Source organism: Myotis nattereri, assembly GCF_964212035.1.
Source record: "Myotis nattereri genome assembly, chromosome: 7".
Classification (NCBI taxonomy): domain Eukaryota; kingdom Metazoa; phylum Chordata; class Mammalia; order Chiroptera; family Vespertilionidae; genus Myotis; species Myotis nattereri.
The window spans coordinates 21,751,641-21,766,014 of record NC_138082.1 but is presented as its reverse complement, the minus strand read 5'-3'; the positions used below and the strand labels follow the sequence as shown (position 1 = coordinate 21,766,014).

Here is a 14,374-nt window from a genome sequence, read left to right as displayed (position 1 = left end):
AAAGAATAAGCCAGAACACACTTTAATGTGCCTATCACTGTCCTGGGAGTTTCTTGGCTATAGCCAGACAGACTTAGTAACAGAACTTTAGAGCAAACTTATTCAAGTTTAGTCAGAAATACCAACCAAGAGCTCACTAGCTAGCCATTCTCTCTAAGCAGCGGTTCTCAACCTGTGGGTCGTGAACAATGAAAATACATCCTGCATATCAGATATTTACATTACGATTCATAACAGTAGCAAAATTATAGTTATGAAGTAGCAACGAAAATAATTTTATGGTTGGGGGTCACCACAACATGAGGAACTGTATTAAAGGGTCACGGCATTAGGAAGGTTGAGAAACACTCTAAAGGAAGGCTTGAGGGGCTCTGGAGCCTGAGGTTTTCCAGTTCAGGTCTGCAGATTCCTCATCCTCCATCTTCCTCTCTTTTGGACTCACAGTCTAGAAACCCAGCAAATTCTCATGTAAGATAGAAAGATTTTCTTTATTAATGACCCCAACCGTATTTCTTTAGATACAGGAGTTTTGAACTCAAATACTCAAGAGAAAACAAGTTAAGATTGCATTATCCTGCAACTCATTACCAGTAACATATTGCAAAGCAAAAGAGCTTGGTAGGAGGGTGGAAGGGAAGGGGAGTGAGGAGGGGAAGATAAAGAAAAGGAATTAAGTTGATCAAGTGGATTTTTTTTTTTTTTTTTTAATTCTTGGGAACTATCAAGTCCTTGCAAGCACAGCTCGTTTCTGCAGATTATTTTCCAACGTGTACAAAATGGAACCTAAATGGAGAATCCCTTGAGAACCTGAAGAGGTGCAACATTAAAAGCTACGATTATCCAGTAGCAAGTGTTCCATCCTTCAGTTGCCAGCCACTTCCTCTTCCTGTTCCCAAGAGTTAGCGGGATGAAAACGTCTTCCCCCTTTAAAAGCAGAGAATAAGTGTAAAGGCTAGTTTCGGGTTCACCTTACCTTCGACCCACACTCCTGAACTAGGGATGGGGTCCCAAAGAGACACTAAGCATGAGGTGGAAAGGTTCCACCAGCTCTTTCATTCTATTGAATACTTTCAGGTACCAGGAAAAACCTGCGCTAAGTCCATGAGGACATTCAACCTCCCCAGTAGAAAGGAGAATCATTTGTCCAGTTTCTGGATGGCCTAGATCTACTTGTGTAACAGTGGGCTCAAGCCTTTTCCTGGTAGAGATCAGGCTCCTTCTACACAGCTTATAGCTTTTTGGGCAGCAGATGGCAATCCCATTTTAAATCTTTCACCATGGAGGCAGAATGATCAAAGAAGTAACCCTCAACTACACTGTGGGTTACAGAACACCTGCCTGGCTAGGCTTCTGAGTTGTGTTCTACCCACTAGTCCCCCACAAGGGCAGCTTTGAGAACAGGTAGGTTCTCAATGACAGAGTAGTATTTGCTAAAGCAGCCTGGAAGCAAGAGCTGAGAACTATGGGAAATTTTTCCTGCCCTGAATGTCCCACCACCCCGAAATGAAGCCATCCCACCTTTAATAAAAAGCTCATGAGCATTTGATTCTGGCAGAGCACTGTGGGTGCTGATGGTTGGCTTCTGATCCAGGCCATTTCTTGCAGCTGGCCTGCCACCCTATTACATGCTGTTCATGGTCCTGCAGACCCCTTCTGCTCCGTTGTACCAGGGAGTGAGTGTGTGTGTGTGTGTGTGTGTGTGTGTGTGTGTGTGTGTGTGTGTCCTGGCTTCTCCTGCCCAGCTGAACCAGTTAACTCCTGCCCACCCTTAGTAACAATCTGGTTTTGGGGATGGCTGCAGTTGTCTGCCTCCCCCTTCCTTCTGCGGCCCACCTCTGCCAAAGAGAGGCTACGGGACAGAAAAAGGCAAAGCTGCTCTTTGTAAGTCCCAGGGAGGATGTTTATGGGCAATTTATTCATTTCAATGACTCATCCTTTCCAAGTTCCCCCATCAGGATAGAGTTGTTCTATCCTGCCCCTCAGACAACTGCACTCACTTTGCAGCGATCCTCAGGAGCACCTGTTGGCGTGTAGCAGGGTGCAGGAGGCATGGGGGAGACACTGGGCAGTGGCTGCCTAGTGGGCTCATCTCCTGAATGGACAAGCAGGCAGCCCTGTGACTCCCTGTGATGCCCAGTGTTTGGTGTGTGACAGGCTGGCCAGGTCAGGCTTCCTTCTGCTGTCCCTAGCTGCTTGTTTACCTCCTGGGCTCTACCAAACTGCCTTCTCTCCCCTGAGTTCTGAAAGTGGCACAAAATGGGTTGCCTCATACTCAAGGTCACCAAAGTGGTGCCTGATGAGAAAAGTACTCCTGTGGAAAGTGAGCAGAGAAAGAAGGGAGGTTGTAAACTCCAGGATGGAGGCAAGGTTCTGGAGGGGCAGAAAGAACATGTGTGTCTCAGCACTTATACCTGTTTCTGCCTCCCCCGCATTCGCCACCCCATTTTAGGATAGGCCAGAAGCTGCAGAAGGAATCATGCTGCCATTTTGTTGCCAGAGTACCTGGACATCTCTCTAAGCAGAGGATCTAGTTACAGGCTGAACAGCACTCGGCTCTGGGCAGGAGGCACAGAGCTACTCCAGAGAAAGGCCTTTGGTACTAATTTCCTAAAGAGACCAGAAGTCTCCAAAGCCTTTGCCTGAAGAAGTCAGGGGTGACTTTAACTGCTGTCTGGTGTTTCAGAGGTTGAAAACCCTCTACTCAGGCACATTAAGAGCCAGATACTCCTTTCATCCAGTTAAGTGGCAGCAGAAACTAACTTGCCAGAGGAAACTAACTTGCTTTATGCATACCACACCTACCAAAGTTACCTGCAAGAGTGCTAGGTGTTGGCAAATACACTGGGTGTGAGGGGCATGGGGGGTGGGGGGCTGCAGGGGAATGTGGGAGGGAGGCTTAGGTCCCCTCAATACTGTAATTCAATGGGCACAAAAGACAGCAAATAAGCACCTATTACCTTATTTTAAGAAAGGGATTGCCTAAACATCACCAGAAAGGGAACCAAGGCCTGGCACCTAGCACAAAGACCTAAATCTCCAGGCTCTATATCAAGAGGCCTCTTCTGTACACACTCACCATTTCCATCCCTGATAAAGACAACCTCTTCTCCATGCAAAATGCCTGCTGAGGAGCAGACCAGGAAAAAGAACACTGGTGTGTGTTTCCAGGCCTATTTACTCAAGTAAATGTTGTTAAAGTAAATTGCTCCTTCTTCAGGAAGACCTTGGGAAGGATAACACTGACCTCAACACAGGCCCAAAGAGAACACAGCCTATCTGGGTAAAAGGTCCCGTTGTGTTCTAGCTGCCATTCTTCTAGCTCACAAGCATGTGGGAATAAGGAAACACAGCCCCGCCCACTCAGAAAAGAAAACCTGTTCACCCCACCTTTAGTCTGTCTGGTAGCTGAGACCCAACCCTGCCACCTCACATATGGATAGCTCCTGCCCAGATCCCTGAAGGGCCAGGCTACCAACACCCACTATTTCCTGCTTAGTGAGCTCAGGAGAGGAAGGTGGTCTTGCTGTGGGCTTGCCCTACTCACGTGATTGTTTTCATTTCTTTCTTCTCGGCATCTGGGCGTGCACGGTTCAGCACCTTGAGGAAGTCGGATGTTTTTGCCCGCATACGTGTGTGAATATAGGCCTGGAGGCAAACACATTGAGTACTGAAGCAGAGTCCTGTACTAGAAAGATAGCTTTGCTTTCACTAGAAGTTATCAGGAAGGTTTGGAAACATACCCTGGACTGACACAGGGCCTTGCAGGGAAGCAGGAGGCATAGATTCATCTCTCTGCCAGGGGGAGTGGTGGTAGGGGGAGAGATGAACAAGACTATGATTTCCTGACCTCTAGAACCATCTACTTAGAGTTCACAGCAACAGCCTGGACTACTGGATGACTTTTTGTTATCAGCTCTGGTGGAGAGAATGACCGAGAGCACAGGAGCCGAGACGTTGTGGCTCCTCTCACCTTAGAGCACTTGATGTGGTAGTGCAGGTAGTCCCGGAACGTGTGGATCAGGTTGATGGTATTGTCTCGAGCGCTGGCATTGGTGTGGCGAGGGAACAGCACTGGGGGGCACAAACAAGGAGTCAGCATGTAACACCAATGCCAAAGGCAGGAAGACTAGTAACCCACGGTCAGTTCCCATCTCCTGCTTAAGTACCATCCACTCGTTTCATGCCCAGGCTGTCAGATTTTCCTCCTTGAGACCAGGAAGGGATAAATACCTTAACTAGGGCACATGCCAGCGAGTGCAGGTGGGGGACACTGAGAAAAAGGAGGAGATCATGGCAGAAAACAGAGTTCCCCAAGGAATGGGTGTGGCCCTGGCATTCATCCCAGGTCCGGATTCTGTGGCTTTGCACTCCCAACATAATAAAACCTTGCCTGCCACATGCCCACTAGCTCCTGCCTCTGCAGCTCAGCAATCTCTTTGAAAGGTGATACTAGTATCTACTAACTTTGGAGAAAACACTTTAACTTAAGAAATCAGGATTAGGCCCCAGTTGGTTTGGCTCAGTGGATAGAGCATCAGCCTTCGGACTGAAGGGTCCCAGGTTCGATTCCAGCCAGGGGCACATGCCCAGGTTGCAGGCTCGATCCCCAGTAGGGGGTGTGCAGGAAGCAACTCATCAATGATTCTATCTCATCACTGATGTTTCTATCTCTCTCTCCCTCTCCCTTCCTCTCTGAAATCAATTAAAAAATATGTTAAAAAAAAGAAAAAAGAAATCAGGATTAGGAAACCTATGCCTGTCCTATGTCCTTGGTACTGAAGTAGAGTAAAACTTCGGAGAAACTAGATTCAGACAAGACCCTGTATTCCTGTGGTGAAAACCAAGCATTACGGTATAAACAATAAGGACCTGAACTTTCTTGATGAGGACAGGCAGGAGGGACTGTCTTGGATGGAGGCTGAGAAAAGCAGCTCCCATGGCACTGACCACCTAAAGACCCGTGCAGGCACTCAGCCCTCTGCACCTGCACCCCCGCCCCTGCCTGCTTTGGCCTCTTGAATCCTATTTCCTGCACCTACTCTACTCAGTGGTTTCACCATCAGCAAAATCCTAAGTATGAAGTTTTGCTGAAATGAAAAGGAATGTGCCCCGAAAAGAAGTGACCACCAGGGATAGGATAACTACACTGTACAGAACCTAAGATGCTCATGGCTGGAAGTTTACCATCAGTTTATGTACCATAGAGACATGTACTGCCAATTAAACTGCCATATGCTATGAAATGTAGCTGCATCCTGACCTCATGAAAAGAAAAAATGTGTAGCTTAGATGTAAGGAAACAGGGTAAATCCACTCGCTCCTTTTAGCACTGAGGTGAATTAATGAAAACTTCACGAAAGGGGTCATTTTAGGGCATGAGGTACAGTGTGTGTACACAACGTTATTCCAAACTGTCAGCTCTAACAATGAGCCAAGCCAGCTCACTAGGCAGAAGCAGCTGTAAGATGGGAAGACCTGAATTCCTTCAGTGGAAAAAGTGGAATAAGTGAATCATGGTTGGAGCTTCAGCCTAACTCCAAAAAAAACCCAAGATATGCCAAATGACACAGAACTCCCACCAGCTGCTCAGCAATGCTTACCTCCCAACACTTGACATCAGAGGCTACCCTGCCCCCCTTAGGTTTTAAAACAGGAAAAAGGAGAGATGACTACTGTACATGACCTGTAATTAGTGTCTTGTGACACCCCCCCCTTACAGTCATGGCAATAGGAACAATTTGGTATGCTTGCTTTTGCCCCCTCCCCCTTTAACGAAGGTCTGTCCAGGGCAGGCAGTCTGCAGTCTGAACGCATCAAAGGCACACAAACATGGCGACCTCACCCTGCTTACCGAAGGTAATGTAGCCAATGTTGTCACCCACGGCAGCATCGGTGTCTTTCAGCTCCAGAGGAGGTTCCCTGTGGCTAAAGAGGACCTGTGGGGCCGTGTGGCTGGCTCTGCGTCCTTCTTTGAACTCCTGCCAGGACAAGCAAAGATAATCTGGTGTAAGATGAATAGAACTTATGTTACGGGGTTTGCCCTAGCTCCCTGGACCAGTAGATGACTAAAACTCAACTATACCTAATGTGAAATATTACAAGTGCTGGCTGCTAACAACGCACTTCAGATTAAAAAACGTAGAAGTCACAATGTACTTAAGTTCAATATTCAAAATGCGATGAAAATCATTGTTAATCTTCCCTTTCTCTTGTTTTAGAATATCATAGGTGATAGAATCATATCTGAGATTAAACAGATGACAAATTGCAAAGCACTGCGAGAACCAGATTACGTTTAAGATAAGGGCTACTACTTAATAGTTTTGTCGATTCAATGAGAAGGAGGTAATATTTTTCAAGAAATCTTTAAAATTTCTGGATGAATGGAACCCAAGCTTAAACTTGGTTAAGACTTCAAGAGCAAGTCTCAATTCCTTTTATCTTTGCATATACGCCCTGATGAGCAGACCAATTTTTTTTATCACTCCCCTCACCCGCATCTCCACTTTTTTCAGTCTCATGAATACCACATTTTCTCTGGGCTCTGGGTGTTAACACAAGTCTTGTTTCACTGAAATATCTTAGATCCTGTTACTATTTAGAATTCATCAATGAGAACTTTAGACGAAATTTAAGCTGTTCATGGGGCAGAAGACAACGCAGTTAAAGAAGCTGAGTTGTCCTAGTGTTCACTGAGACAAGGAGACCGTGTCACATGAGAAATGAAAACCTAATGTTTAATTCTGGCTCTTGAATGGCCCTGGACTAAATAAACAGCCACCATGCTGCATAAGAGCTCATCACCTTTAACAAAACGAGCCCACCCATCCTTATCAAACTACAGCAAAATGACTGAGGATAAGACAATCAGCCACTCCATCCTTGTTCAAATCTCCAAGTCTCAAGCTTTTCCAATCCATACATTCCTGTGTAAATAGAAAAGTGATACAAGGCATCCCTGTCTCAACCCAGATCTGTAAGAACTGAACTAGATTTCCTAGCAATGCCAGTAAGACCAGATGATCCAAAGTCACTGAGAGATGGCAGAAGGATGGAACCAAGGGCTTAACCAAGACCTGAGTTTTATGAGCACTAAAAGCATGTTTAAACAGCCGCTCTTCTACTACGCTCAGCTATGACCTCTTTAATAATGCCATCCCCAGCAGTCTGGGGCAGCTGGCTTCTCTCTCCTTTGGTTTCCCATGTCTTTTCTACAAACCTCTACTATGACACTGCACTATTTATTAATGCAGCTGGCTTCCCTACCAGGTTGTGAGTTCCTCAAGCCAAGGATTCTGCTTTATTCCTCTAGCTTTTCCTTTGTCCTTCAAAGAGGCTGCCTAGCACATGGATTGCTGAATAAAAAAAAGCATTTCTACCCTAGCTGACTTAGTGTCATACATTCTACAGGAAGGAACAGAAACTATATTTCCTTTTGGAGGTAGGAATAATACACATTGATCAGGAAGCCCCCAGCAAATTAATGGCAAAGGAAGGATAACACTTGAGGAGTTCTAAAGTCTACTCTGGGATCTCAGTTGGTGGAAAATAAATCAACATAGCTAGGTTAGGTTACTCCCTTTTGAATTTTGTTCTCCAAAAGAAAATTATTTGGAGAAGCTGAAAAGGAGTTAAGAGCATTCAAAATGGAAATTCCTAAAGCAAAACTCTAGAGATTGCCCATCTCTAGAAAACACCTTTCATTATGCAAAGTGGCTGGGAGGTTTTCTAACTTCTATCGGTTTTACTCTTCAGCCTCAGGGGAGAAAACAAAACAGATAATAACCATCTGCCAGCATTTTTTTGTGTTTAGTAAGTTTATCGAAGGCTCCAATTCACTTATAAATGCGGCATTCATATCCAGATAGGGTATTTATAAATCTGAGGTGAAACTACTATTTCATTAGTTCTGCAGACAGAAAATAATACATTTAAGACTTAACAAATATACAGTATTCTCATTTGGGACTATCCTTCAGAAATGTCATGTCTTTCTCTTTGGTTCTCTCTCTAAACACTTAAAAATCAACCCACCAACCCACCCAAATAGTTTCTTTCCTTAGTGTCTTTGCTACATATGTATCAGCAATACTATCTCTTTTTTCTCCCTCCAGGTAGGATGTTTTGAGCATCACAATACTATTTTTCTTTTCTGCAACAGCACAATTTATTACAGAAGTTCAGAATAAATCCAAGTATCTACAGAAGTTTAGTATATGATACAGGTAGCATCTTGAATCAGTAGTATACACATGGGCTTTCAAATTATTGCTATTGGGACCAGTAGGTAGTCATGGCTGGCTGGCTGGGTCCATCTTTTATGTTACAGTCCAGGAGAAACTCCAAACAGATAATAAAAAAAAAATTATGTGTAAAATGAAACTACAAATTCTAGAAAAATAATACAGGTCAATTTCTTTTCTTTTTTTTTTTTTTTTTAATATATTTTATTGATTTCTTACAGAGAGGAAGGGAGAGGGATAGAGAGCCAGAAACATCCATGAGAGAGAAACATGGATCAGCTGCCTCCTGCACGGCCCCCCACTGGGGATGTGCCCGCAACCAAGGTACATGCCCTTGACCGGAATCGAACCGGGGACCCTTGAGTCCGCAGGCCGAAGCTTTATCCACTGAGCTAAACCGGTACTGGCCAATTTCTTTTTTTCTTTAAATATATTTTTATTAATTTCAGAGAGGAAGGGAGAGGGAGAGATAGAAACATCAACGACAGGAGAGAATCATCAATCGGTTGCCTCCTGCACGCTTCCTACTGGAGAGCAAACTTGCAACCCAGGCATGTGCCCCAACCTGGAATTGAACCGTGACCTCCTGGCTCACAGGCCCAACCACTGGGCTATGCCGGCCAGGCTAGGTCAATTTCTTTATAATCTTGAAGTAGGAAAGGAGTGTCTATGACTCAAAATCAAGAAAGCCATAAAGGACCAGATTGATCAATGTAATTATGTGTAAATAAGCACTTCTGCATGGGGGAATAAAAAGACCACAAAATCTAATGACAAACTGGGGGGAAAAATTGCAACTCTTATCACAGACAAATGGCTAATCTCCTTACTATATAAAGAAATAGAGAAGCCGAAACCGGTTTGGCTCAGTGGATAGAGTGTCGGCCTGCGGACTGAAGGGTCCCGGGTTCGATTCCGGTCAAAGGCATGTACCTGGGTTGCGGGCACTTCCCCATTGGGGGATGTGCAGGAGGCAGCTGATCGATGTTTCTCTCTCATCGATGTTTCTGACTCTCTATCCCTCTCCCTTCCCCTCTGTAAAAAAATCAATAAAATATATTAAAAAAAAAAAAGAAAGAAAAGAAATAGAGAAGATCAATAACCCAACTGAAAAATGGGTAAAGAACATAAAAAGACATCTCACAAGAAGAGAAAAACAAAAACCTTCAACATAATAAAATATGTTTTGACCTTGCTCATAATGGAACATAGATACCATTTAAAAACCATTAGATTGAAAGAAATCCAAAAGTCTGACAACACTTTCTGAGGAAATGGGCATGCTAAAACGGGTGGAAGGGAAAATGGTACACCTTCTGTGGAAGAGGGCTTGGCAATATCTAACAAAATTACTGACTTTGGCCCTACCCAGTTTGGCTCAGTGGATAGAGCATTGGCCCAAGGACTGAAGGGTCCCAGGTTCAATTCTGGTCAAGGGCATGTACCTCAGGTGCATGCTTGATCCCTATCCCTGTTCAGGGTGTGTGTGGGAGGCAACCAATCAATGTTTTTCTCTTTCCATCTCTTCCTCTCCCTTCTACTCTCTAATCAATGGAAAAAGTATCCTTGGGTGAGGATTAACAAAACAAACAAAAAAATTACTGACTCTGACTCTGTTCCTAGGTCAGGAAAATATCTTATATCTATATATATAAAAGCCTAAGTGACCGAATGACCGAAAAACCAAACAACCAGTTGCTATGACCGCACTGATCATCACAGGGCAGACACTCAATGCAGGAGCTGCCCCCTGGTGGTCAGTGCACTCCCATAGCCAACCTCCCTCAGCCCCTCCCCTGCGCAGCCAACCTCCTGTGGCCCTTCCCCCTGGCCAACCTCCTGCCACCCTGATCAGCCCCGATCGCCGGCCAGACCAAGGGACCCCACCTGTGCACAAATTTGTGCACCAGGCCTCTAGTATTATTATATAATAAAAGCCTAATATGCAAACTGTCCCCTCAACCAGGAGTTCGACCACTCGCTATGATGTGTGCTGACCACCAGGGGGTGGTGCCAAACATGGTGGGTGTCGGCAACATGGCGCTAGCAGTGGGCCACAATGGAGGTGCTGCCAGTCATGATGGGCCCTGTTGAGAGCAGGACTGTGATGGGATGGTGGAGCAGGTGAGTGGGTGGCGCCAAGCCAAGGCAGGTGCGAGTGGGGCTCCCAGGTGCAGAGTGAGCTGGGCAGGGGCCCGATGACTCAGACAGAGGGGGCACGCGGGGGCCCAGGGGCCCAGAGATCAGCTGAGACCTGCCCATCCACACCAGACACTCGCGCTTCGATTGCTAGCCAGGCCTAGAGGTCGCACCCATGCACAAAATTTCATGCACCAGGCCTCTAGTATATTATATATAATCACACATATATACAGATAGCGAGGGTCCTCAAAATATTATCTTCACAACTATCTAAAGAGGCAGAATGCTTGTGTCTTGTCCCTCAACATACAGAACCCAGTGGTTTCCATTTAACTTTTCTTAGTTACTGACTTTAAGATCTAATACGGAAAAATTCTAGTTTACCATACTCCAATCTCCAAGAGTCATTAATTGCTTCTCACAGAATAAGCATTGAAATGATGACATCTACGAGCCTTTCTCTTTGTGGGCATACATCAGCTTATAGATAGGCCTACAAAGATAATGCACCAAATCCAGGCACTAGATCATTTATGTGAATGGGGACTGGAAACTCCGTCTTTTTTCTACAGGCAGTAGCATCCCTCAGAGTGTGTCTGCCAAATGACAAAAGCAGGAATTGGGTTCTGATCAGGCTGAAAGTGCGTGTTGGCATGGGAAAACCCAAAGGCCCACAGCAAGCAGACCAGTGACCATGAGGGACTCCAAACAGTGTCCCAGGTCACAGCACTCCGTGCCAGGCATCCATGGTTCTTTCTCCTAGAAATTTAGAATCACTGGTCCAAGAAAATGCACAGATTATTTATTTTGGGGGAAAAACTGGCAAAGTCAGTCTAGGTTTCTATAGTCATTTCAAATAAGTGACCCCAGACTTTAAATTTGGAGAGGGAGGCAGGCAGATGGCTTCCTGAACACAGCCATTCCACATTCCCAGACACCATATGAGTCTGCACAGTGCCAGGCTGGTCACTAACTGGAGATACTGTCAGTGCAAAAATGCAGAGACTTTGTTTTCTCTTTTAGACAAGTCCTCTACCACATGTACTGTGAGGGACGAGTTTACATTCATACACAAAAAAAGAATACACAAAACTCTCCTGGGAAACAAATCTCCAGTACACTCTCCAAGATAAGATCTGTTTAGAGTATAAAAAGAAGCTAAGATGTCGCCTGGAATAAAATGGAACAAGATTGGTAAAAACCAGCCAAATCTAAATATATACTTCATAGCTTTTAAAATTAGTTCGCTGGTCTGGATTTACCCCAATTTCTGAGCTACTGCATTTAATTCCCGTCAATTCTGCACAAAAATATATGAAGCTCATGTCTGGAGGCTTACATTTTGGACCCAAGATATATATATATGTATGTATCTATGTACATACACACACACACACACACACACACACACACTTTCTCTCTCTCTAACATACACACAAAATTTATTACTCTCAAAGGCTGGAAGTATTCATATTCTAATTCTTCTGCATAGGGGCTACAAAATTAGAGTTTCTGATTCATTAGTCTACACACAAAAAGCCATGACAGATGGATCAAATTGAGATCACTTTTGAAGATTTCCCTAGCCACGTCGTAATAAAGTACCCTCACTATATTAAGCACAACTATCTTTCAACCCAAGACTCTGTCCCAGAATTCTTAAATCTCATCACCCTGCTAAGGAACAGAACGAACATAAAGTTTTTTGAAAATTTAACCACTATACTAGGTTTTGAATGCTAAGCCATTTCAGGAGGAATCAGCCTGGATACCACTTCATCATGAGCTCTCATGTCCCAGAGCCAGCAACTGATTAGCAGGTATCAGACCCAGAAATCTAGTGACACAAGTCAATAGACCTTGCCAGAAATCTGATGAATACAAGAGGATAGGAAGTGTGACCAAGCTTTAAATCAAAGACCCCCATGGCAGGAAGGATGCTTAATATTTTAGTCATATTGTTAGTATGTTAAATATTCAAATCACCCTCTAGTCCAGTCCTACAAAGGCTAAAACCACTAAGATACATTCAGTGAGTTTGGTGGGGGCTGTTTAATTAAATCTTCAACAAGGTCCAACATCAACAGAACTGAGAGTTCTCTTTCCTGTGCCTATGGTGGGTTTTGGTGCCAGGTTATAAACCACCACGCTATGGTTTTGCCCCAAGATGTTCGCTCCATACCTGCATGAACACCTTTCCAATGACCACATCGTCGTCATCCTTAAACACTGTGCTGAAGACTACCGTGACTCTGTCCTTTTTAGACTCAACATACCTGAGGGGAACAAAACCCATGAGTAAGTACAGAATCAGAATGGGGTTTTGTTAAGAACTTGATCTACAAGTAAATTAGGAGGGTAAAGTCATAAATCTCTTAATTCATAAAACAAGGTATGCCCAGTGAGACTAAGTAGTTATGGCCAACAAAGTCCGTATAATAAATGCATGGCCTGAGAGCGGCAGGAGATGAAAATCACCAAAGTAGATGTTATTAACTTTGTCTATATGATATGAAATGGAATCTCGAGTTAGTGATTCTCTGAACACCACTTTAGAAGTTTTACTTATTTACATTCAGTGAGACTCACAGCATGTAGATGACGCAAGAGTTGCAATAACACAGAACCTATGGGCACCCTCTACCTCCTGATTATCTGGCTATATTACTGAAGGGGACTCAGAACTATGGTACCTTTAAGGAAAGCACTGGATTCTCTTTTTATCTTTTGCCAACGTTCAATACTGGAGACTAGGGAAGTAGCCTCCCCTCTGACCTCAAATCATACATCCTGGCTTGAAGAATTTATGAGAAAGACACTTCAGAGGAGGAGGGTTCACACAACAGTCTAAGGTTTGACTTGGCTGTATGCCTTTTGATAAGCGTGTGCGACAGCCACACCCAAGCTTCAGGACCATATTCTATACTCACATGGTCTCATCATCCCTATAATGGATAACTGCCCTGTTCTCTCCTTCCTTGCCCTCTTCTTGGAACTGGAAGTATTTCTCAAAGACAGAGGCAAAACAATTTCGTTTCAACATGCCAGCCTGATGCACAATGGAATCCTTGGATGCAGGCAGATTTTCAAGGTCGTATAGCAAAGAGACATTGTATCCTGGAGGGAAAAAAACACCCAGTATGATATTATTAAAAAAACAAAAACTTTCCAAGTTCTTAAGACATTTTATTTTGTCTCCATGATCATACTTTTAACCCCGGTAGAATGCTGTCCATTCCCACCTACCTCATAGGACAAATGAGGTGAAATAAAATCTCAATTCTTGTAACATCACTGTAAATATATACAGCTAATTAACAAATGCTATGCAAAATTTGAATCAATATTGAAGATGACTGATTACAAATAAATGGATGACACACTCTGGAAAATTTGATTAAAAATTTAGTGTTCTATGCACAGTTGTGAAGGGGACTGAGTAAAATTTTTGAGATTTAATGTACCAAGTGCCAACAAACTGGGCATCTTTTTTTTTTTTTAATATCTCCTACTGGGGATTGAACCTGAAACCCAGGATTGTGCCCTGACTGGAAATTGAACTCTTGGTTCATGGGTCTATGCTCAACCACTGAGCCACACTGGCAGGGCATTGGGTATCTTTTTGATAATAAAAATACCTCCTATGTAACATTCCAAGTCCTTTGTGGAAGGAGGCAGAAAATGGAAAAATCTAGAAAAAAAATATCTCCAGTAGTTTTTATTTGTATACACTACATTTTTCAAAATGTTTGAAAATATTTTATTTCATTTGGTCTCCATAGGAATTCTTTGAAACAGGCAGGTCAGATGTTTATTCTCATTCAGAGGGAAAAAGAGCTTCAAACAGGCAAAGTGCCATGACCAATGCAGCATGATGGAGAGGTAGAGGCACCTCTATTTGGAGCTAAACACAACTGGAGCCAAATCCTGGCCTTGCCACTTTTGTGACCTTGGACAGATTGCCTAACCCCTCTAACTCTTGCATCTGT

The 14,374-nt window shown here is 43.9% G+C and overlaps 1 protein-coding gene across 2 annotated transcripts in view; it reads right to left on the bottom strand.

Moving 5' to 3' along the window:
* Positions 1 to 469: 469 nt before the first annotated feature.
* ARPC2 (actin related protein 2/3 complex subunit 2) overlaps positions 470 to 14,374 on the bottom strand; it is a 29,822-nt gene continuing 15,917 nt past the window's right edge. For both annotated transcript variants that reach the window (XM_081095369.1, XM_081095368.1), the window contains 6 exons: positions 13,316 to 13,502; positions 12,568 to 12,661; positions 5,852 to 5,978; positions 3,971 to 4,071; positions 3,545 to 3,645; positions 470 to 924 (listed from right to left, as the gene is read on the bottom strand). In XM_081095369.1, the coding sequence (XP_080951495.1) occupies positions 900 to 924; positions 3,545 to 3,645; positions 3,971 to 4,071; positions 5,852 to 5,978; positions 12,568 to 12,661; positions 13,316 to 13,502 (635 nt within the window). In that variant the 3' untranslated portion in view covers positions 470 to 899. The remainder of the gene's footprint in view (positions 925 to 3,544; positions 3,646 to 3,970; positions 4,072 to 5,851; positions 5,979 to 12,567; positions 12,662 to 13,315; positions 13,503 to 14,374) is intronic.